Source organism: Artemia franciscana, chromosome 1, assembly GCF_032884065.1.
Source record: "Artemia franciscana chromosome 1, ASM3288406v1, whole genome shotgun sequence".
NCBI classification, from domain to species: domain Eukaryota; kingdom Metazoa; phylum Arthropoda; class Branchiopoda; order Anostraca; family Artemiidae; genus Artemia; species Artemia franciscana.
The window spans coordinates 21,540,070-21,562,772 of NC_088863.1; the positions used below are offsets into that span (position 1 = coordinate 21,540,070).

General features: G+C 35.8%; 1 protein-coding gene across 3 annotated transcripts in view; it reads left to right on the forward strand.

Moving 5' to 3' along the window:
• The window catches only part of LOC136026875 (uncharacterized), a 37,734-nt gene extending 19,256 nt beyond the window's left edge, over positions 1–18,478 (forward strand). For all 3 annotated transcript variants that reach the window (XM_065703668.1, XM_065703678.1, XM_065703687.1), the window contains 3 exons: positions 5,285–5,421; positions 15,232–15,346; positions 17,761–18,478. In XM_065703668.1, the coding sequence (XP_065559740.1) occupies positions 5,285–5,421; positions 15,232–15,346; positions 17,761–18,323 (815 nt within the window). In that variant the 3' untranslated portion in view covers positions 18,324–18,478. The remainder of the gene's footprint in view (positions 1–5,284; positions 5,422–15,231; positions 15,347–17,760) is intronic.
• The last annotated feature ends 4,225 nt before the right edge of the window (positions 18,479–22,703 follow it).

Here is a 22,703-nt window from a genome sequence, read left to right on the forward strand (position 1 = left end):
ATAATTTAGCATAAAGAGCGAAGTATTTGTCTCCTCCTAAATGCCTCGCTCTTTATTCTAAAGTATTTTTAGAATCCCTCATATGCGTAATACTCTCTGTTCGTTTTAAGTTTTAATGCTTCCTCTTACTTTCAATTAAAAAAACTTTTTCATGTTTATATTTTCATTGTTCTTTTTTAATAGTAATGCTAGAAAATCCTGCGCCCTTTTCATTGAATTTCTTTTCCCCCATGAAATATTCCTCCAAGGAAAGATCCTCCTATATAGCCCCCTCTCCTGAACCCGACACCCAAACCAAAGAAATCCCCCTGAAAACGTCAGTACACTTCCCAATAACCATTACTGTATGTAAATATTGGTCAAAGTTTGTAACTTGCAGCCCCTCCCCCAGGGACTGTGGGGGGTAAGTCATCCCCAAGATATAGTTATTACGGTTTTCGACAATGCGGAACAAAATGGCTATCTCAAAATTTTGATCAGTTGATTTTGGAAAAAAATGAGCGTTGGAGGGGGCCTAGGTGCCCTCTAATTTTTTTGGTCACTTAAAAAGGGCACTAGAACTTTTCATTTCCGTTAGAATGAGCCCTCTTGCAACACTTTAGGACCACTTGGTCGATACGATGACCCCTGGGAAAAAAAAACAACAAACAAACAAATAAACACGCACCCGTGATTTGTCTTCTGGCAAAAAATACGAAATCCCACATTTTTATAGATTGGACCTTGAAATTTTTTCTACAGAGTTCTCTGATACGCTGAATGCGATGGTGTGATTTTCGTTAAGATCCTATGACTTTTAGGGGGTGTTTTTCGCTATTTCCCAAAATAAGGCAAATTTTCTCAGGCTCGTAACCTTTGATGACAAAGACTAAATTTGATGAAACTTATATATTTAAAATTAGCATAAAAATCTGATTCTTTTGATATATCTTTTAGCATCGAAATATCGTTACCACGAACTGTTTGATTATTTTTCCTATATAAAACTCAAAGTCTTTACAACTGTTGTAAGAAACAAGAGGAACAAGTGAAAAACAAAAAACAATGAAAGCCACAGGAATGACGAAGAAACATAGAACTAAGCTACAAGTGACAATATCTAATGTAAATCTAGGGAGGGATAAGTTTGAAGTCACATAGTTTTGTGATAAGAATCAGTTAATTAAAAAGAATATCAACGAGCTACCTGGAAATCAAATACTTTCATTGTTGGTACATACGCAAAGATTGGTTTTGGGTTCTGGGGGGGAGGGGTTGTGAAAAAATGTGATATATGTTGGATATAAAAAATTACAGGTACTACGAGAATTCCCAATCCAGCTGAATGCGGATCAGCTCCGTTGGATAGGAGTCCCCTATAGTTCGAAAATACTTTAAAGCACTTGGTTATGGATAATTCTATTTAACAAAAAAATGAGAATATTATTTATTGCAAAGAAAATATCACATCCTAGAGGTTTTTAGTCTCAAATCATGCGGGGTCTTTAATATCAAACAAGCAAGTAAATCGTATTTTACACCTTCTTAGATTATATTTGTTGCATAGAAACATCTTATTGCATCAAGTTTTTTCAATGCTGCTGCGATTAAATATTTGTTTTACGTGACAACGATGTGCACCAGGCGCGTATGACAGAATATGTAACCCAGGGAGCTTTTTGAGGAGGAGTTGACATTTTTTTTTTTGGGGGGGGGGTGTATAGCTTCCACTACAAACAAGTAATACGAGAATCGTGTGAAAAATATAAGCTGCAATAGTAAAAGTCCAAAAAACCATGGTATTACTGAATGGTATACAGAAACGTAAACGTATTGGATACGGAAACGTATCCAAATGCCGCCTTAGCTAATTGTACTTTGGGAAGCAATATCTTGATTTGAGTGCAGTTCCTATGTATATTTCACAAATCTAGACGATAAAACGGGTCTTAAAATCAATCATAGCGTATGAATCTTCTAAGCTAAAAAAACTTCTACCATATCTCATCCCGGACCCCTGGCCCAGGTGTTTCACTTCACCCTCCTTCATTCTCTTAGTAGTCCTGACGCAAACGTAGAGAAATATATGTGTAAACTGTATAGCTAAATCCAAATTTACTTCAGTAAGTCCACTATTTAAGCTATGCCTAGAATTAACAAAAGAACAAACATAGTCTCTTTATAAAATCACCATATGCTGCTTTATAACCAGGGGTATAGCTATGGGGGCGAAGGATTGGGAGGGTACCCCCCCAAGTTATAAGGCGTCGACAAGCAATGCCAACACCTTGGAACTTTGGGCGTCTTTGACGTCATAATTAGCTTTTGTGTCTGCATTTGTCGGAACACTGGACGATCTTGTCGGCACATTCTTTATATCACCCCTCCAAACACAAAACTCTAGTTTCGCCCCTGTCTATAACAAATGATTGACAGTTATATACACAGAACATGCCCATGATAAGTTCAAGTAAAGCAGCAACACGTCATCCCAGCCATGGTAGTGATGGTTTTTTTGTTAAACAGTTCGTGGTAACAAACTGTAAGTAAGGAGCGACCCGGCTCAATAGCAGCCAAAACTCTAAAAAACGGAATTTTGATACCAATAGACATATCAAAAGAATCGACTTAGTATGCTTACTTTAAATATGTAAATTTCATCAAGTTTAATCTTTTAAAGGCTTTTAAAGAGCTAGATTTAACCTTTCAACCGATTAAAGGCTATGAGCCTCAGAAAACTTGCCTGATTTTCGATAAAAGGGGGTATAATTTGCCTGATTTCGATCCTCTAAAAGTATTAGAATCTTAAAAAGTATCACAGCATTAGATCCAGCGTATCAGAAAACCCTACTGAAGTTGTTTCAACCTCATATCTGCAAAAATGCGGAATTTTGTAGTTTTTGCCAGAAGAAAGATCACGGGTACATACTTATTTTTTTCCAAGGGTGATCGTATTGACCTAGTGGTCCTAAAATATCTTGAAAGGGCTCATTGGAACGGAAGCCAGAAGTTCTAGTGCCCTTTTTCAGTGACCAAAGATTAGAGGGCAACCTGGCCCCATCCCCGCCCCCTTTTTTCCCAGGGTCGTCCGATCAAAATTTTGAGATAGCCATTTTGCTCATCATAGTTGAAAGGTCCAATCACTATGTTTCTTGATAAAACATGAACCCCCCCCCCCGACCCACAGCCCCAGGGGAAAGGTCTTTAAGTAATAAAATTTGCCCATTTTTACTTATAGTATTTGTTATTGTAAAGTATATTTGCATTTTCGGGTGGGGGGGATTTTGTGCTAGGGGTTTTTCCACCGAGGAAATTTCTACGGGTAAGGAAGTTTCCAGGGGGTGAACATGTCAGGGGGGAAGGGAAATTATACACTGGGGGTAATTTGCCAGAATTTCTATGCAAAATTCTTTTTAAATGTCTTGCTTTCTCTTATCCGTCTCAATTTTACGCATGGAGTTGTTAAGGGTAATTGTCCGGGGAAAATTTTCACCGGAATTGAATTTTCCAGAGGATATTTCCATGGGAAGGGAAAATTCTCCGTAGAAGTGGTGCCGGATTTCCTGGCATTACTTTAAAACGATCAGAAATTAAATAAAAAAAAACAAGTTTTTTCAACTGAAAGAAAGGAGCAACAATAAAGCTTAAAATGAACAGAAATTATTTCTTGTATGAAGGGGGTGGCCCCCTCCTCGACACCTCGCTCTTTACAGTAAAGTTTGAATTATGTCCCAATTCTTCAAGAACGACTCCTGAAACACAAGGGTCGTTTAATTAGAACAATAGAAAGCTTTTGTGGAAGTACAATAGAACTTTAGCCTAAGAGCGAGATGTCGAAGAGAAGGCAATCCCCTTCACACACATAGTAATTTCTGTTCGTTTAAGTTTTAATACTGCTCCTTACTTTTAGCTTAAAAAAATTGTTTTTTTTTAAATTTAGTCTCTTAAAGAGAGCGCCGTTAAACATTCACTAGAAGAGAACTGACACATTTACCTCTTCATAACGATACCGAAGTACTGAATGACTATTTACCCCAGAGCAATCTCAGAGTCAAAACAAAATATATAAATTTTCTACTTAGGTTTTCGCTCAAAATAAAAACAGGTGTGGAAATTAGTTTTATAATAAATATTTCTACTGCTCAAGTGAACAATGACCGCAATAGACGATATTTATGGATATATAAAAAAAAAACACAATACACTCATTTTAAAGTAATGTCAGGTATTATATTTATAGTTCTCTAAACCATAACTCATTATTTTGTACAAACACAATTTAGAATAAAAATCGAATTCATTTATAAAGGGCTATTTAAAAGGGCTATTTTTTGGAAATACATTCTCTTCCAGGCTATAACAACCGAAATTGAACTTTGCCCAAGTGAAAAGAGAACGACGTTTCATTAGCTGTTTGAAATCAAATAACAAGGCTCAGCTTTCTATCTAGAATAGAACTTTCTCACCCTTTCTGTCAATGTTTTTTTTTGGAAAGTTTAATTTAAAAAGTGAGTCTACCTCATTACATGCCTTAGTTTCAATCCTTTTTTTTTCAATAAGTAATTACAGGCGTTGATTTGGTATAAGTCATCAAGTAATGATATGAATATCTGCAATTTATTTAACTATTCACCGAAACGTATTTGGCAAAACAATAAATGAACAGTAAGTATGGAAATTCACTAAGAAACTAGATATGTCTAAACATACCAAAATTTACGGCCGTGCAAATGTAAAAAACGTGGATACACATTTCATTATTCCGAGAAAATCGTCTTCAAAGTTTCTCAAGTTCCGCAGCACTTTCCCACCCATGCTCCACGCTAAACACATGATTGAAAGAAAAGTTGTTAGGATTGGTTTTAGACAGTTTTCCATCCAATTATGCAATTAAAATATATACTAAAGTTCGCTGAGAGTGCTGAATGTCGATTTTTCGACTTTGGCAAGCGGGGCAGAATGCTCCAGATACGTGTTTTTTGCCAGGAAATCCTTTCCAGGGGATTTTATTAGAACATTCTTGCACATACCATTCCATTCATCTCTTTGAGCTGAATCCAGTGGTATAACTAACTCGGAAACTGAGTTTTCATGGATTACCATGTTTACCATGTTTACCATTGGGTGGCCGTTTAATCTAAACATGCTTCTTGATAATAACTCATTAGCGGCTTATTAGGTTATCGAATTATTAAGTAAGATTTTGAATTTTTACCAACTTCTACTTTGTTGCTATGATCTCGGTTTTTTACACCTAACAGCAGTGCAAAGAAATTATTTTGCCGCTTATAATGTATTTTTAAAGGTCTAAGTCCTCGCAATGCTGACGAAACCATGTGGTCCCTCCCAATTTTCTTCAATGTATTTTTCGACCTACAAAATTTATCGAATATACTGAGTAATCCTGGAGAAATTTTGAATGCGAAGTTGGTCTTGCACAAGGTGAGTCTACTTTTCAATTTTTTTTCCGAAATTTGATTTAGAAAACTTAATAGAAGAACTCAGCAAAGGAAAGAGCTGCTTCTTTTGTTGACGCCACAACAAGCGTGCCTTTTAATAAGGGTTTATCCTTACTTGATTATTTCAGTAAAAAAAAAAAAAAAAAAAAAAAAAAAAAAAAAAAAAAAAAAAAAAAAAAGTATCTAGAGAAGCTTTATAAGTGGGCTAGGCTGGGATGCTTAAAGTCTAATCAGAATACACAGAGCCCTTTTTATGAAAGGGCAAGGGTTCGAATCCTAGTGTGCCCAATTATTTGGTTTGGGGGACAGGGGTCAGTGGTATGACTCTGTAAGCTCAGCCAGAGTCGACCCAGCTCTAAATGTGTACCTGGAGAAATCTGGGGAAGGTAAACAGGAAGGGTTTGCAAAAGTACAGGATGGTTGGCCCTCAATCCCCCATTGCATTTCCTGGCTGAAGGGTCAAATGGACCTAAAACGGCCTGAAAAAGGGCGTTAACAGAGATCAGCACCATCGGTAGGAACTGTAAAGTCCAATGTCGTTTTCTTTACCTGTTTACCTTATCTAAATGGCTTGGTATCCAAAGGAAACCAAATGACCCTGCGTGTCCTGACATGAAATGGCAGACGAAGTAGCCAAGGTTGAGACATCATTGGCATACTGTATTCCAGAACCTTTCATTCTCATTTCTCACGGCTGCTGGAAGGCGGTGGCGAAAGGGGGGGGATTGAGAGAGCGGGACAAAATTGGTATAGGAAGGTGGGATGTAAGGAAACAAAGGAATTGCTCCCAAAGTTTAACCCATTGACAAAGCATTTTTTACGACTGAAAAAGTCTAAGATGAGGATTTTTTACAGAAGCCATAACAGGAATTGGAAATTTTGGGAAACATCTTTCCCAAATAGGGAGGACTGAATCCACATTATTCCGAAAGTGTGAGATGGCTATCGTGGAAAAAAGAAAGGCATCTCATAGAAGAATGTCCAGCTAGGATTAGATATCGGCTTGAGATATTTCATAGTGTTATTGGAGCTGGAGAACAGAGTGAAGGAAGGAGAAGTCCGACAGTTAGCGAGATTTATGGTATGGGTGGGGAGGCCAAATCCATCATTGCCACCCCCCAACCACTAATGGAGCGTAGTTTTTGGGGTGTAGAAGCAAGGGACATTGAAGGCCTGAGTTTCCATCCAGGGATAGTGAGTCTACTCCCATCATAACAATACTAATACTAATAGGCTGGAATTAATAAGCAACAATTTCGAAAAAAATAATATACCACTCGATAAAAAAGAATATATATTTTTTAATGAAAATATATCTACCGTGATAAACTAAGTAAGCAAAAGAATGTTATTATAAGGAATTATCCATTGCTTATCAGAGCCATACGCAGGGTCATATCCAGAATTTTTGTTCGGGGAGGTTTTTTCGGCGGGGGGTGAAAAAAATTTAAAAATACCATCAAGAATTTGTTCATATACATTATTTTTTCGTTTTTACGAGACGGACAAAAATTTGGGGGGGGGGCAAACTCCCCCCAGTACAAAGCAGTACAAAGAAGCTTGAGCAACAAGAATGGAACGTGGCTTTAACGATGTTGAAAAGGTTGCCCACTTTCTCCTCGATTTTTTCACCTTTCACAAGGGAGCCATTTCTGAGGAATACGGTAACTGGTGAGACTACGAGTGAGCAGGTTGACGTAGACGAGGCTATACCAATACACGGGAAAATCCTGAATGATATGACTTGAAAATACGCAAACATTTACACTTTCAAGAAGAAAGCAACTGCTATTACTATGAGAATGCAAAGTAACCTGCAGAAAGCAGCAGAACTGCCTACCGTTGACCCTGCTTTGATGTTCCAAAGGCTGGTCACTGTTGCAAAAAATTTAGATGAAGAACTCCAGACGTTTTTCAATTATGAACTCCACTTCTCACCACCATCGTTATTTGAGCCAAATGGTCTCCTTCGGTTGGCGGACCAACCAGCACTTGCCAGCGCGATCTGGCGCGAAATTGAAGATCTGCAACCAAAGACAGATTGTGTGCTTAAAATTTTGGATGAACCTCAGTATGTACTAGATGTTGGGGCCCTTATATATTGTTTGTCTTGGGAGAAATGCTGCACGTAAGTGGATGTTTGCACCAAATACGTCGAGTATTTGAAGTGAAGATATGGATGTGCTTTCATAGCGTTTGACCGATATTTAGCTGGAGATTCAATCAAAAAGGTGTCACATGGGAGGAGGAGCAGATCTAAAGGCTTTGCTAAGATCAGCATTCAGCCGCAAATACCTTGCTTAGTAAAAAAAAAAAAGATGATTTCCTTAACAACAAAGAAAACAAGCAGGCAATCATCAGCACTACTGCCGGGCTACTTTAATGATGCGGAATGTAAAGTGTACCAGTCACCATCCGATGCTGACCTTCTGATTGTGATTACTGTGGTTGAGTCGGAAGAACGCCAACCCATTGTCTTAATAAGAGAATATATGGACTTACTAGTCCTTTTACTGTACCACACGAAGTGAGACTGTTAACCAATATTTTTCCATTCCGAGTCGAAGTTGCTGAAAACTGGAGGCCATCTGTGGGACATATTGGCGGCTAAACTGAAACTTGGTGAGACACTTCGTGACCAAATTCTTTTCCTCTATGCCTTTCTCGGATGCGATTCGACTCTGCGAATTTATGGCATAGAAAAATCTACACCACTAAACCACACAAAAAAGAAGAAAAACTTCCAAGATATTGCCGGACTATTTCTAGATTAAGCCCCTCCTCGACCCCTCGTTCTTTACGCTAAAGTTTGACTTTTTGTCATAACTCTACTTTTTAAAACAATAAAAACTTTAGCGTAAAGAGCGAGGCGTTGAGGAGGGGGACAACCCTTTTCATATACGGTTCGTTTTAAGTTTTAACGTCGCTCCTTACTTGCAGTTAAAAAAAAACTCGTTTTTTTATTTAATTTCTGGACCTTTTTGAATTAATGCATGTTTTAATTTTGGCTCACCACACATGAATAATTACAACGAAATTTGAATTTTTTGTTTTTGCTAAATAGCTTTCTCACAGATTTGATCTGACGATTTTTATAAAACAAAGGGGTGGGGGAGGAGGTCTAGTTGCCCTCCAATTGCTGGTTACTTAAAAATGCAACTGAATTTTTATTTTTTTTATGAACGTTTTTGTTAGTAATAAATATACATAACTTACGAATTAACTTACATAATGAACTTCTATATTTGTGTGTTTTTATTACATGTATGAGGGGGTTGGCTTCCTCGTCAATACCTCGCTCTTTACACTAGAGCTTGAATTTTGTCCCTATTCTTTAAGAAAGACCCCTGAATCACAAAGGCCATAGAATAAATAGTTGAAATTACTAAAAATACTTTAGCGTAAAGAGCTAGGTACTGTGGAGGGGACGGACCCCTTATATTTGTAATATTTTCAGTTCGTTTCAAGTTTTAATGCTGCTCGTTACTTCCAGTTGGAAATTTTTTTTATTTTTTTTTCTAATTTTTTTTAATAATGCTAGAAAATCCTGTGCCCCCTTAATGGAAATTCTCTTCCCTCATGATAAATTCCTCCATGGAAAGATCCTCCCAGGTAAACCTTTCCCCCAACCCAACCCAAAAAAGTCCCCCGGAAAACGTCTGTACACTTCATAATAACCATTGCTGTATGTAAACAATGGTCAAAGTTTGTAACTTGTAGCCCCTCCCCCGGGGACTGTGGTGGATGAAGTCGTCCCCAAAAACATAGTTACTAGGTTTTCGACTAAGTTGAACAGAATTGCTGTCTCAAAATTTTGAATCCAGTGACTTTGGTGAAAAAATGTGCGTGGGAGGGGGCCTAGATGTCCCCCAATTTTTTGGTCACTTAAAAATAGCGTTAGAACTTTTAATTTCCGTTAGAATGAGCCCTTTTGCGACATTCTAGGATCACTGGGTCGATACGATCACCCCTGAAAAACAAAAAAAAAAAACAAATAAACACGCATCCATGAAAAAAAAAATTCCACATTTTTGGAGATAGGAGCTTGAAACTTCTATGGTAGGGTTCTCTGATACGCTGAATCTGATGGTGTGATTTTCGTTAAGATTATATGAATTTTAGGGGGCGTTTCCCCTATTTTTTAAAATAAGGCAAATTTTCCCAGGCTCATAACTTTTGGATAAGACTAAACTTGATGAAACTTATATATTTAAAATCAGCATTAAAATGCAATTTTTTTGATGTAACTATTGGTATCAAAATTCCGTTTTTTAGAGTTTCGGTTACTATTGAGCCGGGTCGCTCCTTACTACAGTTCGTTATCACAAACTGTTTGATTAAAAGACATAGACTTGGTTTACATTGCCAGGGTAACGGGAAGTGTTGTAACAATCCTCGTTCGGCTTCACAGGTGAAGTGTTACTGGAGTGTGCGAAGTATATATCGCACTATATATCGAGTCACTCAAAAATTCAAATAAAGGAAATGATGGAATGTTCTTTAAAGACGGTTTTAATCCAAAAACCCAGTCAGTTTTGACGTTTTTACCCGGTCATTTAACAATTTGCAGGGCAAGAATGAAAATGTAACCCAACCCTCTACTCCCAGGCGTAAATTTTCTTATACAGGACTACTTTTTAAAGGGAGGGAATTGACTATGGAAGAGCCTTAAAATCGTTATTCAGATTCATTAAAGTGTGCTCTGTAAAACGTTTTCTTCAATTATAAAACAATATAGTATGGAAGGTCCCGTTATGATAGTGAATATGAAGCAAAAAAATTCTCTAGGATCGTCGATTTCCTATAGCCTGTATTCTGGAATTTTTAAATTTACAAATTTTTGAAATTATAGTATTGGTTCTGTCATGTTTTATAACTTTATAATTTTTAACGTTCCCCAAATTTAGATTCTTTTCTGTGCGTGTTTATGTTAAAAATTAGAATGTTACTAAAGAAATTAAGCATTATTAGCACTTATACATATTGGCCAGTATTTATATTGGTTTATTATCTTAAATTTATATGGCCAGTTTGTTGATTTTATTTTTCTTTACACTCTTGAATTTTGGAGGCTAATAAAGTGTTTGAATTTGAATTCTAAGTTAGATATCTTAAAAATCACTCCTTTTGCAAATTTGTATGAGAAAAATGAATTTTAAAGTCAAGAGCATTTTATTTTCAAAAACTTTACGAAAAATCTACTAGAAAGAATCATTTCATGTTTTTTCCAAGCTTCCGGTTTTTAAATTGAACGCGAAGAAATGGTTTGAGAGAAGAGAGGAAATTTAGTTTTCTAGAATTCCAATCATATGATTTTTTTTTCAAAACTTCTTGTCTAGACAGGATATTTAGAAGTGATTAAAGGTGTCACAACGAGGTGTCTAGGATCAAAAGAGGACTTACTCGTGGGAAAACAAACTATTTCTTCGCTAATTGCAAGTCAGTCTGGAAATTCGGTATCATTAAGGGGTTTGCAACTTGATTTTTAGGGGTATACAGTCGCACGTGTATTGTCTATGAGTAAAGAGCTATGTTGTCACATTCTTCACAATTGTCACAATATAATAGCGAGTGATAGCTGTCTAATAGTATACCAACTCTGAAAGCTTTTTTTTTGTAGTCCTTGGATAAACTATTAGGTTGTTTTTTTCTCTCTCTTCGAAAGTAGTTGATTTAGGGGAAAGAAACTTTCAGTGATGGACCCTGAGCATAAATTGGGCTTTACTAGGTCTTTTGATGTATATAACTCCACGCATTTCCCCTTCAAAGGGTAAAACATTTGATGAACTTGGAAAAACTTTGTGTTATAAAGGTTGAATTTTCAGAATAGACCTACAACATAAATGAAGCCTAAAACAAATATTTTCAGCGCAATAACTTCGCTCAACCCTTATTTGTGAAGTTATAGAAAATTTGTAAAAATTTGACGGATTTGAAAAAAATATATTCTGGGTTAAATCCTGCTCAAGTTACTGGAGTTGTGTCTTCAGACCTAGTCAAAGAAAACAGGACTCAGCTCAAAACAAAACAAAAATCGCCAAACTAAGGCCTGTCTTCTAAGCAATCTTGTAAGCCTCAGAAATATGAAGGGGCTGAGTTAAGAGCTTAAAAACTCCTTTACATTTACGTAATGGCGGCTCTGGTTCATTCCTGAAAGTTTTCATTTGCCTAAGTGAACTGCTTTCCGAGAAAACAAAAGAACGTCATCTACAGTTTTACCACTGCTTTTTAAACTCCTTCCCTGGAGTTTAAGTATCCTTCAGTAGTGTTGTTGGCCAGCACATCTGCGTGCTCCTTTTTCACCAAATCAGTTCAATGCTTCACTCTTCAGCCATTCCCGAAAAGTTCCAATTTCCTTTCAATCTTTCCTCGTGACCTCTTCCCAACGGGACGACCTTCGGGTCGTTCTATTCAGGGACAAACAACTTTTTGTGTGGCCTTAGACGCATGGATGAGAAGAACAATCTTTGACAACTTGTCATCCTTCATCCATGGAATGTGTCCTTGCCACCTGAACCTTTCTCTCAGTATAGCCCAAGAAAGTGGGATAGGACTACATACTTCAGACAGCTTTGTTGTTTGATATACGGTCAGTCTAGCGTAACCAAAATATCTGTAGACAGTTCCTCTGGAAAACATCTAATAAATCCTCTTTCGAGACTTGTTAAAACTTCCAAACTTTTTTTTTAACAAAAACTTCAACCACAAAGAAACAGAACGCTTAATTAAAAAAAAAAATTGTGACTAAAATTTTTTTATTCTGTTACTGGCTTAATATTTCTTACAAAAGAACCAATCAGGATTTAAAAAGGCGGTGCTGTTCTTTTCTCCAGGTATTCGAGACTTTTGCAGCTAAAACAGTTTATTTATGCCACTTGAGAAGGTTGGTTATTTTGTAATTAGTATTTTTTTTTTTTTGTACGGCGTGGCAGTAAGCGATTTCAGAAGACGTACGTTATTTTCTATGATAAGTGGTTAAGTTACATTACGTTAAGTGTAACCTTTCACGTGTAAATAAGTCCTTTCATAGTGGGATAACGAAAAAATCAATAAAAGATCGTAATCGTCGTTTAAATCATCAAAAATCATCATAAACGAACTATTCATACAGGAGATTATTATTACCATTACTTTGAAGTTTTGGAACGTTCTGTCTGTTGACCGAACGTTTCAGTCGACAGATTTTGACTGCCGGATAACCCTTATTTTGCAGTTTGAGCAGCACAATGTGTTTAAATTTTAATATGAGAATTATATCTGAATGGATGGGGTAAGCAAGCATACAGTGAATTATTTGAGGTAGTGGTGTTCTGATTTCAGTATAATAATTTGAATATGAATTTTCCTTGGGAGTGGAGTAGGTATATACGCAGGGCAAGGGCTATTGTGTCAATAGCTTTGCCCTCTGACATCGCATGGTTTTCCGAATTTTCTAATATAACCGTCATATAATTCGCACAATTCCTGTTTTTCCCCCTCCCTCCCAAATGTTGCCCCCTTACCCCGGAATAGATTTCTGCACACACATCTGAGAAGGTGGATGTGAATTTTTTAGGGATCTTTGGCAATTATCAAGCAATGCAAACACCTTTCTCCCAGCGTTTCTACCCCCCTCCCTCCTCGGGGGTGTTCTCCTCCTACATTAAATTTAGGGGGATGGCAAAATATGCTTTTCAAAATTTACGGAGCAATTTTGTTATTTTTTTCAATTATGTCAATAAAATACGAAAAAGAGCATTTTTCAATGAAAATGCACCAAAAAAGCATGTTACGAAATCTGGAGCCGAGGAAAATGCCAAATCACTCTACATTTGGCACTACTTCTCCCCACCCTCTAAAATTATTAACTTGACTCTCCAACCGCGAAGTAAAAGAGGGTATATTTACCAAATATGTATAGAATTTGGCATAGACCTTCTGAATGCACGCAATTTCAATATCCGTCGTTGATATGATTCTTCATTTTTATATGCCATAATTCTTTTCAAATTATCAAAAAGTTCGTGGTAACGAAATGTAAGTATGGAGCAACCCGGTGCAATAGTAACCGAAACTACAAAAAACAGAATTTTGATACCAATAGATACGTCAAAAGAATTGGATTTTATGCTGATTTTAAATATATAAGTTTCATCAAGTTTAATCTTACCCATCAAAAGCTACGAGCCTGAGGAAATTTGCCTTATTTTCGAAAAAAGGGGGAAGCACTTCTAAGGGTCATAGAATCTTAATGAAAATCCCACCATCCAATTCAGAGTATCAGAGAACCCTACTGTAAAGGTTTCAAGCTCCTATCTACAAAAATGTGGAATTTTGTATTTTTTGCCAGAAGAAAGATCACGGATGCGTGTTTATTTGTTTTTTGCTTTTTTTCCCGGGGTGATCGTATCGACCCAGTTGTCCTAGAATGTCATGAGAGGGCTCATTTTAACGGAAATTAAAAGTTCTAGTACCCAAGTAAAAATGGAGGGCAATTAGGCCCCATCCCATGGTCATTTTTTCCCAAAGTCACAGGATCAAAATTTTTCAATAGCCATTTTGCTCAGCATAGTCGAAAAATCCAATAACTATGTCTTTGAGGACGACTTAATCCCCCACAGTCCCCGGGGGAGGGGCTGCAAGTTATGAATTTTGCCCATTGTTTGCATATAGTATTGGTAATTGGGAAGTATATACACGTTTTCAGGGGGATTTTCTGGTGGGGGGGTCGTGGGAAGGGGTTACGTGGGAAGATCTTTCCATTGAAGAATGTGGGAAGAGAATTTCCATGAAGGGAGTGCTGGATTTCCTGCATTATTTAAAAAAACAATGAGAAGTTAAATAAAAAAAAAGTTATTTCAACTGAAAGTAAGGCGCAACATTAAAACTTGAAACCAACATAAATTATTGCGTATATGAGGGGATTCGTCCCCTTCTCAATGCCTCGCTCTTTACGCTAAAGTATTCTTAGGAATTTCAAAAGAGCTATTTACTATAATTAAACAGCCTTTGTGATTAGGGGTTGGCGTTCTCAAAGGATTGGAACAAAATTTAAACTTTGGCGTAAAGAGTGAGGTGTTGACGAGGGGGAGATTCCCCTCATATTCGTAATAAAAATATATGAATATAGAAATTAGTTACCTAAGTTAATTCTTAAGCTATGTATATTTAGTACTGATAAAAACGTTCGTAAATAAAATTAAAGGTTCTAGTGGCCTTTTTTAGTAACCGAAAAAATGGAGGGTAACCAGGCCTCCTCCCCCACCCCTTTTTTAACAATTTCATCTGACAAAAATTTTGAGAAAGCCGTTTAATCAAAAAAGGGTAAAATTAATATGCAAATTTCGTTTTAATTATTCACGTATGGTGAGCCAAAATCAAAACCTGTATTAATTAAAAACTTTCAGAAATTAAATAAAAAACAGGTTTTTTTTTAATTGAAAGTAAGGAGCGAACTTAAAACGAACAGAAATCATTCCTTATATGAAAGGGGCTGTTCTCCTTCTCAATGTTCCGCTCTTGACGCTAAAGTTTGACTTTTTCTCACAACTCTACTTCTTAAAACAATAAAAAACTTTAACGTGAAGAGCGATGCGTTGAGGAGGGGAGATCCCCTTTCATATACGGAATAGTTTTTGTTCGTTTTAAGTTTTAATGCCGTTCCTTACTTTCAATAAAAAAAATTGCTTTTCTGATTTAATTTTGACGACCAAAGACGTGAACCAAAATGAAGGAAGCAAGTAAATACCTAAGATTCTAATCTCTAGAAGAAGAAGAAAAGAAGCTAAGAGAGTAATTGTTTTTTTTTTTTCAGGATCCTGAGCTCCAAACAGATGCCACTCATGACTTCGACATGGATTCTTATGAGACTGGACAAAGAATCAAAGTTAGCCTTTATGCTTATAGCCGCCCACTCAAGAAATCTAGATGTACGTATGCTTTTCTAACTTATTAAAAAATTAAATATATAAAACCAAAAACTCTTTTTCAAATAAAATTACAGGGCGATATTAAAAAGTCAAAAGAGTAGAAAGCTTTCTATATGCAAGGCTACCACTCCTTAAACCTAAACTCTTAACATTAAAATCAATTCATATGCATACGCCTATAAAAAAAATGAAAATATTAACAAGAAAACATTCTACCCCTTTTTAAAATCAAATTTGCTGCATCTTCTTCCGTCAAATTTTTCAATACTGTTACCCTTAATCACGTATTTTGGCTGTTATGGGGTAGAGGGCTCGTAGGAAGGGTGGGATGTGAAAAAGGCTAATTACATAATAAAAAGTAATGCAAGTCGTAAAAAGTAATGCAGGAGTCCTTGATGCTTGATCAAATCTTAGCTCAGGAGTTATTTAAGGGAAGGGACAACGTTTTTTTTAGTAAAACAGCTTTGAATAAAACCAACAGTAGACGAACTGTTAAAATCGCAAAAACCACGAGATTTTAGGCTGGGTGGGAGGAGGGTGGATCTAAAGGTATCCTTTATATATCTGTATGGCCTAAACCAATTTTGTGTCACTTGTTCAAGTTTTATTTCTAATATTAATGTAATTCGATAGTTTTTATAGTTTTTGCTGGAAAACAATTTTCAATGTCATTTGGTATAGTTTTTACTAATATTTTCGCCAATTTATCATACAATTTAATAAGAAAAATAGTTTTTTTTTCAACTGACAGTAAGGAGTATTTCTAATATTAATGTAATTCGATGGTTTTTATAAAAATATACTGGGAGAGCTGAATACTGGAGAATACTGGAGAGCTGTTTAATGGCTCATTTGAAAGGAAATTGCTACATTTACTTCCTTTTGTAATTAAAAAAAAGAAAATTAATTTCAAAATAGAACCTTTTTTTACAAAAAAAAAAACTGCATTTTGTACAAGACTGTGGTAGCAAATGTTATTAACATCATCTTGCATATGAATCGAAGCAGTATTTTTAATATCACAAGAAGCATGTGGATTATTTGTTAATAGGATACAATCTAAAAGAAAGAAAAAAAAACAGCAAAAATAGCAGTGTATCTGTGCAAGAAAAGTGGCCAGCAGACATACCTGTGGACAGCAGCCAGCACTAAAAGTGGCCAGCAGCCAGCACTGTGCAGCACAGTGGCCAGCAGACATACCTGATGTAGCAAATATTTCCACTTTTATCTCTATAGAAGAAAAGTTTTGAAGAATTTTTTTGTCGCAACTTGCATTTTCCCATTCTTGGAAAACAGTGACATTTGATAATTAAAAGAAAAATAACATATGGAAAATAAGCCAATAGACCTCGGTAAGATTTTGTGGCTAAAATACAAAAAGCTACTTTTTGAAGATAGTATTGTCAAAGTATTGTAGGCACCAATTTGTTGGCAGTTCAAATACTTATCATCTGACCATTGTACAAGATCTTTTTTTTGTATCTATTACTTTGTCAGCGGATGTTTCAGTCTTATTTAGTTATTTGTTCAATTTCATATAAAAAAGACACAAATGTTTATTTCTCTTTCCATTATAATATATCGTTAAAGCATTTTTTTTTATGCTTATAGATGCATTTTAAACTTCTGTAAAAGTCTTCATGGGCCGCAGTGTGATTTCAATGTGGTCTCGAGACTGTAAGTTCTAAGTGTCTGGTTTAAATATTTTGGAGTAAATGGGGTAAGAAGGCATTAAGAAACATTTTTTGAAGTGATGAGTATATAGATAGATACTTTATTTCGTGAATAAACCAAAAACAGGTATTTCACAGGAAAAAAACACGTACACACTACGAAAAGAAAAAGAAAAAAGAGTACAAACGTTGAAAACAAAACAACTAACTAAAAGTCAAGTCTCTTCGTGTGGGATAAAAATCTATTTACAATAATCCGAACTCTATGATTACCAAATTTGATTATTGTTTGAAAAAACGCAACTTCAAGTCTCTTCGTGTGGGATAAAAATCTATTTACAATAATCCGAACTCTATGACTACCAAATTTGAGTATTGTTTGAAAAAACGCAACTTCAAGTCTCTTCGTGCAGGATAAAAATCTATTTACAATAATCCGAACTCTATGATTACCAAATTTGATTATTGTTTGAAAAAACGCAACTTCAAGTCTCTTCGTGTGGGATAAAAATCTATTTACAATAATCCGAACTCTATGACTACCAAATTTGAGTATTGTTTGAAAAAACGCAACTTCAAGTCTCTTCGTGCAGGATAAAAATCTATTTACAATAATCCGAACTCTATGATTACCAAATTTGATTATTGTTTGAAAAAACGCAGCTTAATTGAAACTGCGGCTTGAGTAAGCTCAGTGTTTTAACAGTAGCTCGACTCTGAAAATATTGTTTTTCCTTGCAGCACGGAAGAAGCTAGTTTCTTCTCGATGGTTTTACCCAAACGAACAAATCGAGCTAATATTCGACATCACAAAAGTAACCCGCCAATGGATGTGGGGTAGCACTCGCACGACAAATCACGGTTTGTTTTTGGAAGCTGTGAATGAAGACGGTCAAACAACAATGGTTTCGTCTCTCTTCCCACGTCCTTGTGGACACCCTTCAGCTAAACAGACACACAACGTATCCTTGAACATCACCGTGCAAGATAATTCAGAAAAAGCACGAGAATCAGCGGGTAATTTTCATTTACCTTTACTTCAACTCAGTGAGAAACTAAATAATGATCCCCTCGCAAACGTAGCTCTTGATCAGCTACGTGAGATTCATCGAAAGTTTTATCCCACTCCAAAGCCATTGAAGACACCAGATCCACAATTCATAACTCTATCTGTGCTGGAAGAAATTGATTATCTCGGACCGAAAACTGAACCAACAAAGAATATTATGAATGATGTTCAGAGCGATGGACCGGCAGAAACTTCAGTTTTATACTTCTTGACACGTTTATTTCGTTCAGGGTAAATTTTACTTGTATGTTGTGGCTTTAGTTCCTATGGTTCCCAGTTCCTATCTTTTCAGTACTTAATTCGTGTTTTGAATGTTTTCACAAATCACTATATTGATGATATATTTTAGTTTTTTATGTGTTGTGGTGAAAAATAAAATTTTACTCAGTCTATGCTTGTAGCAACATCCTTTAGGTATGAAATATTGACTGCTATTTCTTATAAAAATAAAAATTGAACTTCAAAACATGAATAAAACTGCCATTAAAAGGGGATATATTTTTAATGTTGAGTTCTGTGGAATTTGGCGTTGACAGTTTATTAAAAGATATCTCCAAAGACAATTTAGGTAGAAACGTAAGAAACATAATTGGTAGTCAAATTTGTGTCAACAATTTTTCTTTGGACAGCGTAAACATATAATTTTTGTAGCTTATTAGTTTGCTGCTCAATTTTTGCAGCTTAATGGTTATCATCTGATTCTACTACTTATTGGATTTTAGTTTTTAAAGTGTTGCGGTGAATAATTAAATTTTTCTCAGTCGCTCCTTGCAGCAATTAAATAAAAAAAACTAATTTTTTTAGCTGAAATTAAGGAGCGACATTAAAACTTAAAAAGAACAGAAATTACTCCGTATATGAAATGAGTTGTCCCCTCCGCAATCCCTCGCTCTTTACGCTAAAGCTTTTAATTGTTTTAAAAAGTAGAATTGTGGCAAAGAGTCAAGATTTAGCGTAAAGAGCGAGGGATTGCGGAGGGGACAACTCATTTCATATACGGAGTAATTTCTGTTCGTTTTAAGTTTTAATGCCGCTCCTTAATTTCAACTAAAAAAATTAGTTTTTTTTTATTTAATTTCTGAACGTTTTTGAATTAATGCATGTTTGGTTTTGGCTCTCCACACATAAATTATTAAAATGAAATTTGTATATTAATTCTTTTTTTGGCTAAATGGCTTTCTCTTAGTTTTGATAAGACGATTTTGAGAAATAAGGGGTGGAGAAGGAGGCCTAGTTGCCCTCCAATTTTTCGGTTACTTAAAAAGGCAACTAGAACTTTTAATTTTTAACGAACGTTTTTATTAACTAAAAAATATACGTAACTTAAGAATTAACTTACGTAACAAACTTTCATAACCTTATATTTTCATTATGTATACGAGGGGGTTTGTACCCTCGTTAATACCTCGCTCTTTACACTAAATCGTAAGTTTTTTCCCAATTCTTTAAGAATGACCCCTGAATCAGAAAGGCCGTAGAATAAATAGTTGAAATTACTAAAAATACTTTAACATAAAGAGCAAGGTATTATCTCCTCCTAAATACCTCGCTCTTTATGCTAAAGTATTTTTAAAACCCCTCATATGCGTAATAATCTCTGTTCGTTTTAAGTTTCAATGCTACTTCTTCCTTTCATTTGAAAAAACGTTTTCATGTTTATTTTTCATTGTTTTCTTATAGTAATGCTAGAGAATCCTGCGCCCCTGTCATTGAATTTTTCTTCCCCCATGACAGATTCCTCCAAGGAAAGATCCTCCAACATAGCCCCCTCTCCTCAGCCCCATCCCCAAACAAAATAAATAAAATCCCCCTGAAAACGTCTGTACACTTCCCAATAACCATTACTATATGTAAACACTGGTCAAAGTTTGTAACTTGCAGCCCCTCCCCCAGGGATAGTGGGGGAGTAAGTCATCCCTAAAGACATAGTTATTATGGTTTTTGACTATGCTGAACAAAATGGCTATCTCAAAATTTTGATCCGTTGACTTTGGGAAAAAAATGAGCGTGGGAGGGGGCCTATATGCCCTCCAATTTTTTTGGTCACTTAAAAAGGGCACTATAACTTTTCATTTTCACGACATTCTAGGACCACTTGGTCGATACGATGACCCCTGGGGAAAAGAAAAGAAAAAAAACAAAGAAATAAACACGCACCCGTGATTTGTCTTCTGGCAAAAAATACAAAATTCCACACTTTTGTAGATAGGAGCTTGAAACTTCTACAGTAGGGTTCTCTGATACGCTGAATCTGATGGTGTCATTTTTGTTAAGATCCTACGACTGTTAGGGGGTGTTTTCCCCTATTTTCCTAAATAAGGCAAATTTTCTCAGGCTCGTAACTTTTGATGGGTAAGACTAAACTTGATGAAACTTATATATTTAAAATCAGCATTAAAATTCGATTCTTTTGATGTAGCTCTTGACATCAAAATTCAATGTTTTAGAGTTTCGGTTACTATTGAGCCGGGTCGCTCCTTACTACAGTTCGTTACCACGAACTGTTTGACAGATTCTTTAGCCCTTATTTCATATGGTTGTGCATAAGTTAGTCAAAAGGAAAAACTGATGATTAATATAATTAACATCATTAATCGGATACTCTCATGCACATATGTTAGACTAATTCTTTTTACCATCACAAAAATAACCTTGCCTACCCTTGACAAATTTTTTGGGTACTGTAGCGGTCATGTAAGGTCAAAACCTTATTCAAATACATAGAAAGCAATATTTTAATCAACTTATTTTCATCTGTTTATAAATTTTATTTTTCTAACCTTTACTATCACCTTTGGATACAACCAAAACAAAAACGCAATATTCCACAAACGTCTATAGCTGCAGTTTTTTTTTTCACAATTACACATAAATTTACAAACAATTTTTACTTTTATTTTTAATTTTGAATAATGTCTGCTTAAACTTCAGAGATCCCTCATAACAATTCTGTTCTTAATTTAAAGCTAATGTTTATTTTTCAGGTTCTTCTGATTTTAATTTTCAGGTGCAACCCCAGAGAGAAATCCTTGGGTTTCATTGCTCCTTGCAAATAATCATAATACACATAATTCGATCAATATTATAATATCCTAAATATTCCCATTTACTTTCCTGACGAAAATACCATATTTACCCCCCCCCCCCACGGAGAAATTTGAATCAGTGGAACTATCAAAGGTCGTATTTTGCAAGGCTAAGCTGATTCAATAGACACACCATAGTGTTCCCTGTCTTACCAACAGCAGCGAAATCTCTGCCAGGAATCCCTCATAAAAATTTTTTTTGATGTACTGTGGCCATGTGGAACTATACCCTACCAGCAGCGATCTTTCTAAAAGAAGCTTTTCTTAGTTGCTTTAAAAAACTTCTAATAAATATTTAAAGATGAGAAAAATAAATGCTAGGACTAGTTGCACATCATCAGGTCATGGCACCGTAAAGTTTGCTTTAATAAATGAAAAGAATTGGAAGAAGTTAACATAAAAGAAAAATATGGAACAAAAGACACTATAAGAATTGTATTTAATTTCACTATTGTTCTCTAAAAGCATGATCAGAAATAATTTATTTGAGGGTATCCAGTCTATCTCCGAGGTTGGAAGATCCAAATGAGAGAAACGTCCTTATTTGGTCATCATTTTCCAAATTTAGGGCAAAAATTCCGGATAGGTCGTCATTTAGCTACGCCACAGTGTAATGGTGTGAAGGGGAGAGAGAGAGAGAGAGAGATTGAGAGCAGGGGGGAAGAGAGAGAGAGCGCGAGAAAAAGAGAGAGGATGAGAAAGAGAAGCATAGAGAGAGTGGGTGGGGGAATGGGAGTTAGAGAGAAAGGAGGTGCATACTAGAACATAATCTGCCATGAAAGGCTCGTCTATTTGTCGCTAAAAGATAAAGACGTTAAAAGAATATATGTATGTGCAATTACTTTTCTTAAATAAAACAAAAAATTAATATTCAGTTCTATTTGCTATGGCTTTCATAACTAGCTGATAGGCTTCATGGGGCTTCAAAACGCCTGGTATATTCCAAGGATTCCCTTCTTCAGCTGTTACTTTACTCTGACCAATTACCTGGCGGTAAGGTTTTCCATCAGTTTTTTCTGGGTGGTAAGGCTTTCTGTGAGCAAAGACAGGGTGATATAATTCATAAATTGACGGTATAAGGTAGATGCTAGACACCTCGTTTGTCGTGTACCCATTACCATACGGGAACTGCGGGTGGAAGTAGTAGTTTGGCATAGTGAAAGAAGAGAAACCAGTTATTGTAGACATAATAATCAATACAAGTTGTACCTAGAAGAGACTTATGTGATTTTCTATTCGTTTATTTTTCTTCAGTCAGATCCAGTAGCAATTTTAGGCTTGGGCAGGGGGGCAGCTACCCCCTCCCTTTTTTCTGACATGTGACACTAAATTCTTTTTATTTTAGATTTTTACACATACTGTGATATACCTTGCTCCCCCGACCCCTCCCCAGATTATGATGCCTAAAACTGCTACTGGTCAGATCTATATCTGGAATAGACTACTTAACAGTATTTATAAATATGACACTTTTAATCAATGTTTCCTCCTTAATTTTAGGCAACAAGTAGTAAGTAAGAAAAAAATCA